At 38.6% G+C, this 20,226-nt stretch overlaps 1 protein-coding gene across 1 annotated transcript; it reads left to right on the top strand.

Moving 5' to 3' along the window:
* Positions 1–10,980: 10,980 nt before the first annotated feature.
* Positions 10,981–12,056, top strand: LOC104447017. Its single transcript, XM_039313615.1, has 2 exons — positions 10,981–11,369; positions 11,507–12,056. The coding sequence occupies exons 1-2, from the start codon at positions 10,981–10,983 to the stop codon at positions 12,054–12,056; spliced, it is 939 nt and encodes a 312-aa protein (XP_039169549.1).
* Positions 12,057–20,226: the final 8,170 nt, after the last annotated feature.

The following is a 20,226-nucleotide window of genomic DNA, read 5'->3' as shown; positions in this document are numbered from 1 at the left end:
TATATTGACTAAATTATGTACAATTAATTATCACATTCCGCTAGTCGCGGATCTTTCGCTCTTCAGGCATTAAAAAAATATGAACATGGAAGTGACTTGACAAAGTCTATTTTGCGAGGGACCAGGAAAGGAAGAAAATTATACGAGCGTGGAGATTTCTCGGTGATCATTACCTACCCTATTTTTCTCTTTTCAAGTAAACTATATAGTTTTTTACATTATATAACGTCAGTAATCATTTAGTTTCATTTTTCAGAGTAAGGGGTTAGTCAAATCTTTTGAATCAACGAACCCCGATGAATAGGATAAGCAAATCCCCCGGTCCAAATACATCAAGTAATGTGCGCCTATGGATGCATTATGGAGAATGATGATCTTTTCATATTCATATAAAAGAAGACTCCATAGGCTAATTTATTGTATTTACTAACGAATATTCAAATAAGTAGATCATACATTGAACAAGTCAAAATCAATGGAATCTCGCAATCTCTATATTTGTATGTTAGAGATACTCAAGGACATAAGGACAATCCCGTAATTATTTTTATCAAGATATATTGAAATATTAATGATAATCGATTATCATAAATCAAAAAATTAAAATGCTCTAGTTCCTTCATTATGGAACTCTAGGGTTTTCGCTTTTCACTTTAATTTTTACACAGCTTTTTGTTTCAATCTCCATGGGGAGGGTTGGAGCTAGATCTCTCCTACCCCTCCCTTTTCCTTTTCTTGGGCTAAGTTGGTTCTCTATTCTCTTTTTCTTGCTTTCTTCTCATTTTGTGGAGTTTTTCTCTTTTGATTTAGTCTAGATTTAGGAGCTTTTCTCCCATTTGGAGAGGTTTCTATCCCAATCTAATCTAGATTTTGGGATTTTGCGTATATGATTTTGGGGTTTCGCTTTTCTCAGATTTCATTAGTATACAAGTGCAATTTCAAAGAAAATTAGAGGAGTTTTGTAAATATTTAGCTCTCGCAAATGTCAAATCTATCCTCATTCAATGTTGTTTCTCTAAACAACGATGTTGTTGGGAACAATGAATCTAGGCATGCACCGCCGAAAGGTAAAACTATCACGATAAATGGAGATCTCAGTATATGCTCATCACTGAAGACGGATTTGGTAATCGGCCACCGATTTTAGTTTGAAGAAATCATAAATCTGCTCTTTGAATGTGACTCTTAACCTTGTTTGGATGACTCCTTTAGTTATCAAGAGCTGCTTTTGTTTTGAAGTTGTCTGAAGTTTACCTTGGTTTTCAATTGGACGGCGATGTTTTTCTCTTGTATTTCTATAGAAAAGAATGAATTATTACTATGACAAAAAAAAAAAATACATAAATCAAAGACATGCCAAATCAAGGAAAATATGAAGAATCCTCTAAGTATCTTCAATGTTGTGTATCAAAATTTGTTTCTGTGTTGGAGAAAATCAATCCGTTTGGGTGGTATGCCAAAAGAAGTTTCGACGATGAATCAATGAGGCGCCAAGGTGATCCGACTTCAAGCGAATGAAAAGCAATGAAGATCATTCCATTATTTCATACTCAAGCACAAACCGATCAAATGGGGCTTGGATGGAACATGAATCCTCTGGAATGTACATCGAAATGAAAATTTATGATAGGTACTAAAAATTACGCGAAAGAGAAATGCGAAGGAAATGAAAAGTTCGAGTCTTGGTCGAAGCGTGCGTGTCCCGGTTCAATCCCGTGGCCTTCTTGTATGCGCGGGGTATGTTACTCATATTTAATTGAAATTCGTCTCAAATTTCTATGTAACTACTTTGGCCCCATTTGGTTTAGCTTTTGGAATGGGCTTTGGGACCCTAAAGTCCCTTGGCCAAATGCAAACGCGTTTGGTTCGATTTTTTGGGCAACTTTGACAAGATGCAATTGCATCTCTAAATGGCTTTAAGGGCCTTTAGCCCAAAGTAGCTCCGGAGGTATTTTAATTTTTGGAATGCAAGTCCACTTTGTATTGTTTATTTTCTTCAAAACCACCACACGAAAAAGCCAATCAAAGGCTGACGACCGCCGGCCAAGGGGTCGTGTGGGCCGGCGACCGCCACATGAGGGTCGTCCGACCTCGACGACCATCGCCGGACCTTAGGCAACGCCTAGGTCGCGCGACCCAGGCAACTGATGGCTTGAATCGCACGACCCAAGCGGCCGCCTGAGGTCGGGTGACCTCATGTGACAATTGCCGAGGTTGGGCTACCCTATGCGATGGCCGCTTGAGGTAGCGTGACCCTAGGCGGCAACGGCCAAACCACCAAGGTGTCGCCCGCCTAGGTTCGGCCGTCGCCTAGGGTCGCCTGGGCGCGCGACCTCAAGTGACCGCTGCCTGAGGTCTCGCGACCCTAGGTGATCACGCAAACCTAGGTGGCCAATGCTTAGGGTCGCGTGACCTCAGGCGACAATTCCGAGGGCCAGATCCGGTGATCCGGTGGTCGAGACTTAAAAAAAAAAAAAAAAATACAAATATTTTTTTTAATTTAATAAAAGTCATTTACAAATACAAATTTTACCAAATAGTATTTTAGTCAAAGTTGTTTCTCAATATACTTTAGAATTACAATTGACCAAATGCTATTTGCATTTTAGAAAACCCCATTTACCCAAAGATATTTGCATTTTTGCAAATACGTTCCCCAAAAACCAAACCAAACGGGGCCTTCCTCCACCTTGCGTCCGGTCTTTCATTACACGCCCTTGTCAGATCACACATGGCCATGCACATATCCCACTTCTTGATATTGCCGATCTTCGCATGTTAAACTTCGGCTAATCTAGCTCACGTTCTTAGCAAGACGAAAAGCGAGTATTCTGCCGGAGAAAGAGACACGGAGAGGGAATCGTGGGCATCTCGAACCAACTGGATGCCTTGGTGGCATATCCACTATTCAGATGGCGAAAGTCAAACCTATTATAACCTTGGTCAAATTAGCGGTTCAGGGATAAATTTGTCCGTATGGATATTGGAGCATAGCATTGGTTTTGCTTCCATTACCACCAAATACAAACAATCCTATTTTGACTAACGCTTTCCCTAGTTAAAGATGGACTTCCTCATTGTTTGAGAAGAAAAAGGTAATTCCACGTGATTTTATCCGAAACTTGACAAATGTTATTGTTTTATGCAATCGCACTAGTAGATTAGTGATGAATCATAAGAGACTAAATCACCATCGGATTCATCCTCAAAGAAGAAGACAGAATAAATGTGGGGCAAATCGTAATAGGATTCAAACTCTCTTTTTTCCCGCTTTATTCACCGGTGTTAATGACTTTGCTTATGGAATCAATTTGTACTCAAAACCAAGACAAAATATGACACTTGGAGACACTCTGTAATGATGTTTTTGGTAAGTTGAAGTTTCTTACTCAACCGCCTCAAGGAATTTTCATTAGTTATTTTGTTTTTGATCTATTGGAAGCCATTTGACAACAAATATCAAAAGATTTAAAGTAACTTTCATAAATATCACATGACCCAAATTCATGCACAAACTAAACTAAGTAGTCTAGCTAAACACTCACAACCAAGTTTATGTCAAAAAATTTCAGATCAAGCATGACAAATCAATAAATTTGAGTGATATCCATTGACAAAATTCCCTAACATGCACGACATGATAACGAACAACTTTCGTGAAGAAAGTTTTCTTAAATGAGCTAAGCATGATTTTATTAAAATCAGACAACAAACAACAATGCATAAGGAAATTGTCAAAATAACAGGACATCACATCATTGTAACTAAGATTTGTCCTATCAAAAGAGGTTTAAAAATCATGAAATGTTCACACAACATAGTCAACACAATGGCAAACAAATTTAGGGGTGAGCATGGTCCGAATTAGGTCAGTCCACCCCCTAACCTTAGGACCAACCCGAACAATGTCAGTCCTTAATTGTTGGGACCAAGGATCGACCCTATTGAGTTTGGAACCAAGAACCGGACCTGCCCAATGGGTTCGGTCTGATTCCAAGGTTAACCCGGAACCAACCAATAATTTTTCTATTTCATTTTTTGTACTCCCTAAAAAGGCGACCAAGGACTGGGCTGACTTAATGGGTTTGGTGACGAGTGAGGTTAGCTAAGAGAGGCAAGTGATGAGCGTCGAACATAGGGTCAGCATTAAGCGGGGCGAGCAGTGAGCAACAAGCAGAGCGAGCGGCACGAGTGATCAAAAGCGAGCAAGGCGAGTGTCAAGTAGCGAGAGGAGATATTGTTTCTTTTGATTTTGGCAAATTGAAAAAAGCAAGTGAGGTGAGTGTCGAGTAGCAAGCGGAGAAATTGTTTCTTTTGATTTTGGCAAATTGAAAACTAAGATGACAAATAAGACAAAAGTGAACAAGTACTAGAGGAGCATGGTTTAGGATTACCAAGAACCTAAAACTCTGGAGAACATATATTTTAATAAAGGATTTCGAGATTGCTCAAGGGCCAATCTTGCAAAATCATTCAAACACGTCTTGATAAACAATGCCAATTATCAAATTCCTTTGAAGAAGATTTTAACAAAATGAAATTTGGTTAACCATCTAAGGGTTAAATCAAATATGCCATATTAAAAATAACCTAATCAAACAGATCTTTCACACAAGCTTTCGAAAAGAATTTTATTTCCAACTATTGATGTGGGAAAGCCATTCAAATCTCACTGAAGATGTTTCATGTAACCTATGTCTAAGGTTTTCGAAAATGTTCATAATGAATACAATTCATTGATCAAAAGGTCTTCTAAAGGGACTATAATTATGGCTTGGTCATGAGCTTACACAAAGGATATACATAGAGGCCAAGAAGAGAAGTATTGAATCAATATTTTCATCAAGTTTACAAGTCAAGAATCTTCAAAATAAGACAAAATAGAATTGCTTCAATTCCTTCTAGTGATAGCTCCAATGTGAAATTCTACTTCAACTCAAACCATCCCAATCGGAAGAGACATCGGATAAGAGTTGTAACGTTGGTTTGGATGAAGTTTTGAAAGATTTGAAAATTTTCAAATATCAAGGGTTTAAAATGAGTGATTATCTTGGTATCATTATCATTACACAATTTTTTGGAAGTCTGACTCTTGAAATTTAATTTATCTCAAGAGTCATTTCACCTATTTGTCTTGAGATATGAAAGTTTTGCTCTATTTTCTAATGGCATTGCATACAATATATGTTTTTTTTTTTTTGTTTTTTGGTAAAGAGCTTACAATATATGTTTTGTAAAGCATTCATTATGTTTTTTAAGTGGTTTTTCGCATGACCATTGATTTTGCTTTTCTTTGCATTCTTACTTTTCTCTACATTTTTCATGGACATTAGCCTTGCTTTTATTAGGTACACTATTTTTTCATGCCCCTTAGTTTTCACTCTCTTTTGATTGCCTAATACTCTCGAGTGGTATTTACAAAGACAACCAACATTCTTAATTTTATTGGTAAATCATATGCCTTGCTCTAGTGTGGGGAGATAATCATCTCCTAGGGTTATGAAAGAAATTGAATAAGGCTTGAATTGGTTAAACAAAGGACAATTGTATTTGGGCAATTAACAGAATGCTCTTCGTCACATCGGGATGCTTCAAGCTTCCATCATAATTCAACTGAAGCTATCATAAGAAGATTGATGCAAGTTAAATCAATAAAATCTTTCTCGATCTTTTGCTCCATATTTTTCAACCAAGACCCTCCTATTTTGCCTCAATGTGGGGTTGTTCTTGATATGGTTATTTTGGAAATGCTCCATATTTGACTCAAAGTGGCTTGCAAGGGATATCGATAGTGTTTATGATTGAGAAGAAAATGCCTTTATCATGTCAATCCATGTATTCACTATGAATGACCATATGCCCTAAAACATGGTTTTATTCGCTTGGTATATTTAACAATCATTTTCAACTTTTCCAAAAATCAATTGGATAAATTTTTCTCCATGGGGAATTAGGTTATGAAGAATATTTTTCAAAAAGATACGTTCCCTTGAATCTACTGGGGAAACTTTTGAAATCAAGGTTGAAAAAAACAAGCTTTGTTTAGCACAAGAGTTCATTTCTAGAATTCTAATTGACTTTTTTGGCGTTCTAAAGGGTAAGGCCACTTCTAAGTTCTAAAGAAAATGGTCACTTTTTGGCGCTTTGTACTCCTTCAATTGATTTCTGATGGATAGGTAGAATCCTCTTCAGAGGCCCTACAAAATGAGCAAACATGCAGATAGATGCGATATGTATGCATGAGATACATGATGCAAATATCTAAAGTGGCTCGAATTCAATCCAAAAACTGCTCAAAAGCCTTTCACTTTATTCATAGATAATACTTCTTAACAGCATTAGCATTTATAGGCCTTAACAATTCTTGGCCATTCATTTCCACAAGAATCAATGCTCCACCCAGAAACACCTTCTCTATAACATGTGGACATTCGTAGTTCGAAGTAAACTTCCTACGAGGATCTGGAATGATTGGTAAGACCTTTCTCAGGACAAGATCATTGATCTCAAAACGTCTTGATTTGATATTGTGGTTGAATGACTTGACTAATTTCTTGGCACAACATGGATTGGGATGTTTTTAGAGGGAGATTATGGATATACATCTCAAACTCAAGAATATGTGCGCAAAATCAAAATAAAAGATTAGTTATGTAATCGTAAAAAAAAAATTAAATCTTAATTATAAATTGATATCTAACATTCTCTACTTTTATATAGTGAGATGATATAAGGGTACTTTGGTTATTGTAAAATAGTTACATATAGTAGAGATAGATATAGATAACAATAGATTAAGAGAACTTAGCACGATTATCTAATTTTTCTAATTGATTATAGAAGAAAATATAAACTCTCCTTTACATAGGTGATTTCTTTTTTTGGTCGATGAACATTGTTGACACCTAATTTTTGTTTTCATGTACAAAAAAATTATTAGAAAAAGAAAAACAACAAAACAACAAAAGAAAAAGAAAAAGAAAAAGAAAAAGAAAAGAACAAATCAACAAATCAACAAAAAAAATGCAGCTTTTTTTTTCCTCGTGCAGCCCAAGCCCGTTTTCCCTTTGGTCGGGCCCACGCCGCCTTCTCCCTCCTCCACCTTTGCATTTGAAACCCTAGAACAGAGGGGGAGACAAAAATAGAGGGCGAGTGAGCTTGGCAGAGGGAGAGAGGGGGGTGGGAACGAAGAAAAGAGGAAGAAAGAGGAATTCTTGGGCTGGGTCGGTATAGACTTGTGAGCCTGCTTTGTTTTAAAAAGAGAAGAAAGAGGAATTCTTGGCCGGGCCTATGCTTCGGGCCCACTTGGGCCGAACCCGGGTCCGGTCTCCGACCGGACCCGATCCGCGTTGACCGGGTCGGGTCGGGTCGAGCCGAACCCGACCCGGTTCACTTTTTTTTTTTTTTTTTTTTTTTTTTTTAAATCAAAAATTAATTTAAAAAATTTAAAAATTCAAAAAATATTTTTAAAAAACAATCAAAAAAATTTACTAAAAAATATTAAAAAAATTTAAAAAAAAAATTAATTAAAAAATTACGAAAATCCAAAAAATATTTAAAAATTAGAAATTAGTTATTTTTCTTTAAAAAATTAAAAAAATTAAAACAATTTAAAACAATTTCGAAGGTCCAAATAAAATTTAAAAAATTAGAAATTAGTTATATTTCTTTTTTTTTTTTTTTAATTTAAAAAAAAATTAAAAATTTCGAAAATCCAAAAATGATGGGGTTTGATTAGGACTTGCCATGTATTGCCATTTTAGTGTAATTAGACCTTTATGTGCTCGTATGTTGATTACGTTACATGTTTTTTTTTTTGCATATCTAATTATGTTTGATTGCATGTGTTTAATTTTATGCCAATTAGGATCTTGATAGTTATGATTATTACTTTAATGATTGCGCACCTGCATGATCACCTCATATGTTAGTGGATAAGTATAAAATCAATTCAAACTGCCTGTCAAAAATTATTTTGTTAAAATGAACAAGATTAGGTACCGAAAGGGCATTAATTGGTTAATTAGTGTAATCAAGTCCCCGAACTTAGATTTTCTGGTTGCGTAGGAAGTGATGTACACTCACATACCTCACTTGGTTTCTAGCCGACCCCAATAGGCTAGTGGCGACTCCTTTTGTGCAAAAATTCTAAAGAATATCCCAATGTCACGCGGGGTATGGGCTTGGGAGAGCCCGCGCCTGATCACGGGCCTTAGCCCCGTCCTTTAGGCAATACCCCTAAATCTGTTCTCTCCCTCCGAGGGTAGGTCGCGACAAACATAGGTAATTGGACTACATGGAAAGATAGTTAGAGACCTTGGATATCTAACTAGGAGTTTAAATAATGTAAATCATCATTTGTAACAAAAAAGAAAACTACTAAAAGGACTTAATAATCTTATCAAATCATGATGATAAAAAGGTCGAAGTAATTTTCACTAGCGTTCCTAATTAAGTTACGATCTCTAATGCAAAGATCATTTGCTTAATAGTCAAATAAATACCATAAATAGATTGCCAAGTTCAAATTCAATTTGCATCCAAATTCCAACAAGCTTATTGAAATTTGGGAGTGCCATCCTTAATACTATTGGAAGTTTTTTTTTTTTTTTTTTTGTCGGTCCTATTATACCTCTCACTCTCGGACTTTTGCTCTGCCTCCTTGCAAGGCGTGAAAGTCGAAACCCACACTTAAAACTAATTCGTCCTCACCCCAATCCCCCTAAGAAGGTGGAGATTCGAACCCCCCCACCTCCCACTTCCATGTTGGAAGGGTGGCCACTGGGGCAAACCCCAATGATTAATATACCGTTGGAACTTGCTAAACAAAACATAGAGATGGGAAATAGACACACCCTGAGTATTTAGCCTAAACAATTGAACCGACCGGATTGGCACTGGTTAAATTGCGCTTATGCTCCTTATTGTGCCAAGACGTCGGGGGTACAGATTGTGCATGCTACACGTAGTCATAATTTTTCTAAGAGTTGTTTTCTAGCCTTTCTTTACTTTGGCCTGGCATTGAAATAAAACTTTTCTTTGCACGGTAATTGCAGCAGTGTCGCAATAATTGAGAAGGGATTAATTTTGTAATTTATTTACCTACCATGATATGATAAAATTACACAAGTGCATGAACTTAGGGTCCATTTGAATCAATTTTTATTTTGCACTTTTTTCAAATCTAAATTTTGAGTTACATGCATTTGACTTTATTTCTAACTCAAAACATTTGAAATGCGCAACAGTTGACATGGTAGATTCCCATGCAAACTTGTCATAATTTTTTGAAATTTGAGTAATATTTTTCAATTTTATCCCAAACCCACTAAAAAAGGTTGAAGAATAAGCCGAACCAACTTTAGTCTCATCTAATCAAAGCTCTCTAAGACATCCTAATCTTGCCGGAAGAACCTTGAAGCTTGTTGCCCATCTCAAGTCATTTCGGCATAGAGCAACTCCCATGCAGGTAAAACTGCGCAAATCCCTAACAAGGGCAATTATTAGTAAATTTAGAACAAACTTGTAATATTTTTCCTTCACGAACATTACCTCTGTTCTTTGCCCAATGTCACGAACACCTGCACAATACCACAGTAAAATTTATAATATGGACAATTTGGAAATAATCAAAATCACTTAAAAGATGTTTCTCCAATAACTTTGTCCACACTCTCACTATCTAAACCATCCCTTTTTTTTTCTTCATATTGTGAGTGAGTGAAGGCGATAAAAATGCAAGACTATATGGCATTGATCAAAAATACTTTCCTAATTTTTTAGGTTAATATCACATAAATCCATTTGAATGTGTACGAAATTAAATAAGAATGATCGGATTAAAGTATTTCCTTATATTGTAACGAAGTTTGGTCTGAGTAATTGAAAAATGTTTGCATGTGAAAAACAGGATATGGCCATGGAAAAGGGTAGAAATTTTTCCCTAACAAAGAAAGGGGATCCAAGTGCAAATACAAATTGACTTCACCTTCAACAAGTTCTGTGAGGACTGTTGATGAAGAGAATACTTCGAATTAGTGGAGATAAAGGAAGAGGGAGAAAGTGGGGAAAAAAAAAACAGAAAAGATGGCTACAATTTTTTTTCAATTCGCTATATTGAATTTTTCTAACAAGGATCTTTTTATGGCCAATAATGTTTTAACTAAAATTACCGCTTATATTTTATGTTTACAATAGCCAATATGATTTAATGACTTTATTAATGAAGAGAATAAACTGGCATATATTATTTTAATTACACTTTTTGATATTTATGTTGTCTTACAAACTATTTTCAACTTGACCATTATAAGCACAGATGATACTGAATAATTAAATTATAACAAATTCAATACAAATACCACAATAAATACTTTAGTATTATATTATCAAAGCCCTTTATATCTTAATATAATTCGTTCATATTGTTAACGTGGATATTGAAAGAGATTGAAAACATTGAATAAAGCTTGGGTTATTTAAAATAGGAATCGCATTATATTTGCTCTTAAGGAAAACAAGTTTCTAGTTAAAATGGTATGTACAATTATTTCTAATGAAAAGTGTTAAATATTTAAGAAATTACATTTAAGTGTTATAAGTCAATTTATCTTTTAATTATAATTTTATGCATTGTTTACTATGGCACAGTTATCGTTCACTTATATAATATATACGGGCTTTCTATGGGATTTTATTTGTAAAAGCTTGAAAATGAAACTACCTTTAAGATTTTCTGTATTATATAGAAAGATTTAAATCTTAAAACATCAAATCCGAGAGGGCAGTGTATCTTGCTAGCTACGACAAAGGAATATTCATTCAAGATAAAGAAAATAAGCTATAAGATTTGTGAGACAAATTCGTTGAAAGAGACTGAATCCCTGAAGATCGTCTTTCCTGTATAGAACCTCCCTCATGTTACGAGTGATAAACTCATCAAGAAGTTGCTCACCAGGCAAATCTATCATTCAACCTACGATGGCGAGTTGGGAAGAACTCCCGCAAGAGATCCTAGAACTCATCGTTGGACGGCTGGCTATAGAAGACTTTTTAGCTTTTCGAGGGGTGTGCACCTCATGGCGGTCTGCTGCTATCAGAGACACGTACAACGCGAAGTCAAAAGCCCCGTGGCTCATGATTTATGTGGGCAACGGAGTAGCCGAGTTCTTCAGCATCTCTAGAGGGAGAACTCACCAAGTGCGGTTGCCAGGATCTCGACCCCAGGCCGTGAATCCACCACGATGGATACTCGTGTCGAGATGGGGCTTCGACCAACGCGTGTCGAGGTGGGGCTATCAGTACTGCATCTTCAATCCGCTCTCGCGGGTCGGCATCGAACTCCCCGCCTTGACGAAGCTTCGCCACAAGTCGCGTCTACGTTAGCTAAAGAGGCACCGGGGCAGCGGCTCCATTAGAATCCACAGGATCGCGTTGTCCTCGAGCCCTTCTTCGTCCGGGGACTACACTGTCATGGTCACTCTCTGTCGGGATCTTCGATCACTAGGGTATGCCCTTCACAGGTCAGGAGAAGATGCGTGGACGGGAGTGAGCCCAGCCGCGAACCTGCCTCGGTCCACCTTCCTTCAATTCATTACGACGGGCAATTCGTGGCCTTGGATTCGCGTAGCCGAATCATGACCCTCGACGAGAGGGAGTGCCGAATGCAATTGCGACTCTTTCTTGGCCACAATTTCGCGGGTTATCCCTATCTCGTGGAATGTTCAGGCACATTGCTGGTGGTTTGGAAGATATGGGACCAAGAGGATGGAACCGTGGAAAGCATCCGAGTTTTTGTAGTGGATTTGGAGGAGGGAGGTCAGGAAGAGCTCGAAAGCTTGGGGAACGCGGCTCTCTTCTTGAATGGCAACTCTGCGATCTCGGCGGAGTTCAATTCCGAGAGTTGCCTTCCCGGGATCAAGCCAAACCGTATCTATTTCCATGACAAAGATAAGAAGATGCACTATTACTCCATGGAAGATGAAAAAGTCGAGATATGCTCCGATGCACCTAGCGTTTACTTCCATAGAGCCATGTGGATCCAACCAGATTTTTGAACTTTCTTGATATGATTTTTTTTTTCTCCTCAATATGAAGATTTTGATGTCAAAGCCAGGTGGAAAGGAGCTTGTCCAGTTTGGGAAGGAGTTTCGATTGATAAAAAGAAGAACCTACTTCAGAGCTGGTGCAGTATTCACAGATAAAGTATTTGAGTGGGGCCTTCTCCACCTTTGATAACAAGGGCCCTTCAAGTGTGATCCATGCAATCATTATTTAGGGACACTTCTCAGTGTATGTGGTAACCATCTATTTAGCTTTTAATTTTTGATTGACGAGTTTCTTTGCACGGCATGGATTTGGATGTTTTTAGGAGGAGATTACAAATATAAATTTCAAAATAAAGGATATCTGCCCAGTAATACCAAACTGGGAGATTTGTTGGGAAATCGCCTAGATTTATTGCTCGGTGTTTTGATTGATTTTAATCGCCATTCTTAATTTAGAGAGGAATCTACTAAAACGACCTAATTACTTTCCGAATTTCTTGTACTGCAACCCATGGCATATTACGATCTTAATTAAATTACTCTTGTAAATGCAAAGATAGACAGTTTCCCAATGATAGCCTATACAACTAGTCGCAGTCTCTGATTTGTTTTAGCTTGGAGTTCGAGATTGAACCTCATACTCTGAAACCATAAGCAGATTACAAGGTTCAATCTAATTTGCATCTGGATCACAAGAATTCAATCGGGTATTGAGAGTGTTATCCCCCGGGATTGTTGGAAGTCGCTAAACACAAGATAGAAAATTACCTAAGTTTGAAGTTGTTCACTTAGACTTGATTTGTTTAGAGAAAGCTATTTTACCAAAGAAACATGCATTATTTTCCGTGTGAGAAAATAAGTTGGTCAAATGATTTCAGTTAACCAGTGAACCCAAATTTAAAAAATAGGGAAAACAACTTCCTATTTAATATAGTGGAAGTCGGTGACTATCTCTGTCACGCGCCGAACCTCGAGCATGCCAACATCTCAACATGGTCATGCAAATGCGACATTCCCAGGTAGTGTCGCCGACCCCATTCATTTATTATTGCGCAAGCGTAACGTATTATAAAACCCCTGACAATGAAATACGTGATAGAAAAGCAGAAAGCAAAACCACAACATAACACTTTTATAATTCAACAGACTTACAAACAGAAGCCTACAGCCAAAAGTCTACAAAAGACCGGCTCTTAAAAAGGAACTGTCTTACGACCTACAAGTCGGACAAATTCTCAAATCCTTATGACTTCACCTCTGCAACTCTTCAAGATCAACCAAAGCTATCTAGCCGCTCCGTCCACCAGGGACCTGAAATTGTAATCCCCAAACCGGGATGAGACAATGTTTCAGTAAGTTCAACCCCCTAAACCCCTATTAGAAAGAAAATACGCCCAAGGGTGGCCTAACCACATTCACACAGAAGACTTACCTCGCCTCAATTCCTTCCTGCAGGTTAGCACAATTTGTATCACACAATCTCAGGTAGTAGTAATAATTCAAACAATTGGAACACTATCACTTTCATATAAATCACAGTCGCACTTAGCACGCATTCCAATTATTATTCATTGCCACACAAGGGCATAGCCTACTCGTAGTTCGGCTATCTTCTAACATTAATGCTAGGCATCGCCTCCCCCCTTGGAGCGTGGCTTCGTCACTACGTCGACGGCATTCCCGAAGGAGCATCGTCTCCCCCCTTGGAGCACGGCTTCGTCACTACGTTGACGTCATTCCCGAAGGAGCATCGATCTAGTCGGCCCAGCCTCTACTGCGACCGGCATCCACCGCGTGGGCATCCCATATAGGGGCAAATCCGGCTCAACAGCCCAGGACGATTCCTCTTAGTTATCACACAGCCAAAGCATACTCGGCCCCAGGATACTTTGCATTTCACTCAACGCTTCCACTTAAAATAGTGATCCTGGCCATTTTTCTTCATATTAAAAATATTCCATAAATTACTCACGTGTGTGGGGGCACGCTAATTTCGAACCAGAAAGCCAACATCTTACTTTTTCAAACCTCACTATTTAATATAATATTGAAAATCCAATTTTTGCATCAAAACCCGACACTTGGGTTTTTATAAATAAAATCCCTATTTACCACAATCAACACTCAATTTGCCACATCCATTCATCAAATTCAAATTCTAAATACACAGTAGCGATCAAAGACGAAATTCTGAGAAAATAAGGTTCCAAAATAATTTTCAGAATTTATTAAATAATTAAATTTATTCCGAAAATTAATTAAATAATAATATCCATATCTTTCGACCCACACTCAATTTATAATATCCAATCGTCAATTTCAAAATCTGACTACACAAAGCAGCCGACGAGCATGAAATTCTGAAAATTTAAGGTCGACAAAATTTTGAATTTAATAAATAATTAAATTTATTCGAAATAATTAAATAATAATATTTTAATAATTTCAAATAATAAAATATTATTAAATTATTAAACAATTTCGAGATATTTATTTAATCCCAAAAGTAATTCATTTATGTCAAATTACTATTATACTAATATAAACATCAATTTAACCTTAACTAAATATACTTTAAGTTAAACCAACCTCTTAATCTAATTCACAATTAAATAAACTAAACTAACCACCTAAGCTTAATTAACTTAAGCTAAGCACACCTAAAGCATAATTAACCCTCTAATTGAGATTTAGTGAGTTAAACTCATCGGATTAGCGAACCGAGTGAACCAAAACGACGAGGACGAAGCAAGGATCGACTTTCCCCAAGGCGGGCAGAGCATCCGGGCTCGAGAAGGTGGCCAAAATGGGCCAAACATGGGCTGCCATACCCATTTTCTGCAGCTGCTGGTTGGGGTCGGACGGAGGTTGCTCGGCAGCGGTTCGGACGCGGGAATGGCGGAGAGAGGCGGCGATAGCTCAGGCAGCGACCTGTGGTGGCTCACGGCGGCCAAGCGGGCCTCCGGCGGCCTTAACGATGACAAATGGGCAGCTGGACGGTGGAGGGACGACGGCTGGGTGGCGGACGAAGCAAGAACGGGAGGGGTAGAGCATCTCGCGTGCGTGCGGACGGGCGGCGACGGCGAACGGCGTGCGGCGGCAGTGAACGGCGGAGGTGTGCGACTTCTTCGGTTCCGCTGGTCGGCTGGGCTTTCAAAGAAGCAAGGAGAGATGGAGAGGGAGGCGACGGGGGAGGGGGAAGGAGAGAGAGAGGAATGGGGGCAATTCCTTTTCTTTTTCCCTTTCTTTAATCCACAAAAAGGCCCACCATGACCTCATGCATGACATCACACTCCACTATCTCCCACAACCTTATTCCAATAGGTCCATTTTATTTTTCCGTCAGGACATGAAACTTTGTACATCAATTCCTTCAATTCCAATTAATTCTCTCCCAATTGAATTAAATTGAAGTCCATAAAATTAATCAAATGTCACCACACTTCAATTCACATCTTCACTTATCCGTAGAACCAACTTAAGTCCCAAAAGCGCAATCAAAGGCGAGCCTACTAATTTCTCGAGCCAAATTAACTATTCTCTAATTTAATCGCTGGAAAATTCTGATTACATGAAAAATCTTCTGAAGATGAGTTAATATTCCTAAAATGATCTGTGACACACCCAAACTTCCAATTTCTGAATTCGATCTCAATTTCACGGTTAATTTCACTTTGGCACGATACTAGCGCGGCCCAACCTACCAGGTAGCCTTTAGAAATTTTCATGCATTTGACCCGTGGTTGATCATCTCAAGCCACAATGTACATCTTTGAAACATTGGCGACTTTTGGTTGTCGGGGTAATCTCAAGATTTCAAATACGATCACAGGGCAGCAATCGATAGAAAAGTTGGTCCAATGCCGATTGACAAGAATTGTGCGATCTGGTGGAATCACCCACACCGATCACATGCCTCTGTCGAGTCGATCTATCTCCGATCTCTAATCGATTTTTAATTGTCTGTAATGACCATTGCAGATTAGCTCGGTCGAAAGGTCGCTTCCTGATCAAATTCTCAAGTTTGATGCATTAGAAACTCTTAACGGCTTTACCCGATAGATTAGTTTTCACATGAGTGGCCGACTCAAGGAAAAGAACTATATGCCTGCCAACGAAATGCCCGTCTCAATTTATTGAAAATAGAATTAGAAAATTGTTACAACTCTTCCCCTCTTATAAAAATTTCGTCCTCGAAATTTAAACCTTTATCAATTCTTAAACGAAAAGGTGGGAGTACAATCGTCTCATCTAGTCTTCTCTTTCTCAAGTTACTCTTTCTGTTCCAATGCTGCCAGATCACTGCTATCTTGCCTAAACCACTTCGGATCCAAAATACTAAACACTTGCCCACTTAAAGTTCCAAAGGTCTTCACCACAAAATCTGCGAAGCTAAATTAGCGATTATGAGTAGTCTCTAAACTGTCTCTGATAATTGCGACTGAATCAACGATTTCGGGAGCAAACTGGACTGCGATTTTCTGATTTCTAATCTCATCTCAATCAACTGAAGTCCTGTACACTCTGCTCTGCACTGATTAAAAAGAAACTATCTTACTAATCTACTGAAACTGGGAACCTCTGGTCAAGATCTGATATAACTCTGACACTGATCTCGGCAACTGCAATAACTGACCACTGTACTAACCCTGGCCTGTGATCTTTCTTTCCTTGCCGTCATCTCAGCAATTGAAATTCTGCACTCTCTGTTATGCACTGGTTAAGAAAGAACCATCTGAAAGCTCTGCCAACTTGGAACATCTGATCTAGATTTGAAATACAATTCATCCCCGGCACTCCATACAGATGAATTATATGATACACACACACACACACACACACACACACACACACACACACTTCGGTATACCTATTCTAATCGAGATCTTTTCGTGCTGCGCTAAGGTGAGTTGACTTTGTTCATCTATCGACCACAACCCCATAAGGAATCAATACTCTTCCCGACTCCTTGATAAGCTGTCATAACATCCTATCATGCTATACTTCCATGCCCACACAGGACTCTCTCAAGTGCTTGAAAAAGCTTTCCTGGCTTACGTTATCAAATTCTCACTTACTAATACATCCAACACATACAACTTGTTCAGCGATATCTATCTTCATACCGATCTACCAATCCCAATGATGTAGATTCTGACTCATCTTCATACTGTCTGGACAACGCTGAAGTTGCTATGATGAGCTTCCCATAAGATCTCTTCTTTAATCTCTGTATTGTCAATTACACACAATCATCCTCAGAACCTTAGCATCCTATCTTCAGAAATCTAAAAATCAACCTCTCTCTCATCTGCATTCTCTTATAGAATCTTCTGAATTTCTGAATCTGTCCACTAAAGCGTTTTGATTCTGATATGAACTTTCAGCTCAATTCTAAAGGTAGTCATAAGATTCAAAAGGTGGCCTACTATAGATTTGAAAACTAAATTTCGGACTTCCTCGAGTAAGATCCAATCCTTTAGTACCAACTGTGCAACTAATGACTCTCAACTCAGTGCATTGTAACTTTGCTCACCTTTCCAGAGTGATACAAAATATCATAGTCATAATCCTTAATGAGTTCCATCCAGCGACGCTATCTCATATTCCACTCCTGAGGTCTCAACTGACGGGACGCATATGCAACAACTCTATCATGTTATATCAACCCATAACCCAATCCTTTAAACGATGCATCACTGTAGACCTCATAACTTCCAGGACCAGATGAATAGTCAGCATAGGTGCAATAGTCAGCTCTTGCTTAAGCTCTTGTAAACTACACTCACACTTACCTGTCCATACGGACTTCTCTTCCTTTCTCAGTAGTCTTGCCAACGGTAACGCTAACGCTGAAAACCCTTCTACGAACTGTCTGAAATATCCTGTTAATCCTCAGAAACTTCTGATCTCTATCACTGTAGTCAATATCGGCCAACTGATCACTGCTTTAATCTCGAACAAGGTCTACGGAGATTTCTTCGCTTGAAATCATGTGACCTAGGAACGCAATACGAGTCATCCAAAACTCGCATCTACTAAGCTTATTGTAAAATCCAAAAGTACTCAAGGTTTGAAGTACCATCCCTAAATGTCTCTCGTGCTCCTCAGCACTCTTTGAACACACTAGAATAACTTCAATGAACACGATAACAACTGATTCAAGTACCCTTACACATTCTGCTCATAAGACCCAAACAAATAGCTAAGGTGTCCATCAAACCACACGGTATTACAATGAACTCATAACTGCCGTATTGAGTACGAGATGTTAACTTTGGTATGTCTTTCTTCCTAATCCTCAACTAATGATACCTTGACCTCAAGTTGATCTTGAAGAATATCGATGTACAAACACAACGAATCAACTTTATTCTTCACGAATAGAACAGGTGCTCCCCAAGGTGATGCATTGGAACGTATGAATCCCCTATCCAACAATTCCTGCATCTGCACCTTCAATTCTTTTAACTCTAGTAACACCATCCAGTAAGGAGCCTTAAGGACTGGCTCTATTCCGGGTGTTAATTCAATTACGAACTCTATTTCTCTTTCGACAACAAACCTGTCAATTCTTCAGAAAATACCTCAGAAAACTTCGTACCACAATTATGATCTCTCTATTCGGCCCCTTAACTAACGCATCCATTACAGTTGCCATATAGATTCGGTAACCAACAAATAGAACCAAGTCATCTTTAGTGACAAATAACAAGGATTGAACTTCCTCTTCAACTTTCAGTAATTCAAAACTTTCGCACACTAACTGAACAAACTGAATTATATCACTACTACGATTCAAAACAATAGAAAACTCCTTAAGCCAAACCTTTTTGTAAATGACTTCCAAGTCATACTTAAGCAAACCCTTAAAGTACAACTATAGTCAAAGATTCATCTTCCTATTACTTTATTACAACAACGGAAACTCCACAACCTTCACTCAAAATCCTGTTGCGTTACTCTGATAAAACACTTCAAAACATTCTTCCATTGATTAATGCATAGTTAATCCATTCCTATTCCTTTGGCCATCCTAGTGGCGTTCTATCTGCAGTAACGGTGCTTATACTCTCCTGAACTTACATGGATAGTTCCTAACTTGACGGCTGTGCTGGCCATATTCAAATCATGCTCCTTTTTTTTTTTTTTTTTTTTTTACTTTGACACTAGGCTGACTTATGCCTCCTTTTCTCAAACTTGGCACACAATCAGTGAGTCCTCTACCTCCCATCAAGTGACATCATGCACCATTCCTTGCACTAGGGTCTGTTCCAAGTATCCCATTAATGTCCCGAAGTATGTTTCTTCTTTTCTGTCTTATCAACGGCGGTGACAGAAACAATTGTGATTCCATTTGTCTATACAAATAATCTTTGATCAAATGGCCTTACTAGCGACACTGGTAACAAGTTATTTCTCTCTTACAGCATAGAACAGATCCCCGTCTTTTCTTACAGACACGACACACATCAATCGAGTTGAGCACTGACTTTCGAATTATACTCTTCCGGTTGGGTGAAATAGGGCACCTTTCTTCTGACATCGGCATTTCCCCCAATCGATTTCCATTTCTGCTTAAATTGAACTTTGACTCAGATACAGAGGCTTGATCCTCGATTACAACTCCAGATTGGATCTCAACAGGTGCAGCAACAATAACGGTCACAACACCGGCAGCAGTAGAAACAATAGCAACAGCAACAACTCGGTCCTGAGCTTACTAACCCAATAAGCTACCAAGGAACCCTAGCGCCTGAACGATCCCATCAAACCTAGGATCGCTCGGTGCTGCTACACTCTTAGTACCGACTTGTGGCGGTACTCTCACACTCGCGCTGGTCTAAGCCTGCGCTTTACCTCGGGTACCAACTCTTGTCAGCATCCTACCCTGAGGTACAAGTCCTATCGACCTCCTCCAAGGAGTTCTCCACTCCTGGTCACTCATCCTACAGGCTCTTTATAGACACCTGTTTTCCGATTCCAACATCAAATTGAAATTTGAGTGACCCCACAAACAAGCTACCAATCAGCTATTACTCACATGCATCAGCATATTAAAAGCATTTCCTATTAACTATCCCATGACTCATCGCACCTTATCACTCCATACACAGATCATGCTCTGATACCACTTAAGCGGGGATGTCACGCCTCGAACCTCGAGCACGCTAACATC

This window comes from Eucalyptus grandis, chromosome 5 (assembly GCF_016545825.1).
Source record: "Eucalyptus grandis isolate ANBG69807.140 chromosome 5, ASM1654582v1, whole genome shotgun sequence".
Lineage (NCBI taxonomy): Eukaryota > Viridiplantae > Streptophyta > Magnoliopsida > Myrtales > Myrtaceae > Eucalyptus > Eucalyptus grandis.
The sequence above is the reverse complement of the archived record's forward strand: the minus strand, read 5'-3'. Positions and strand labels throughout refer to the sequence as shown.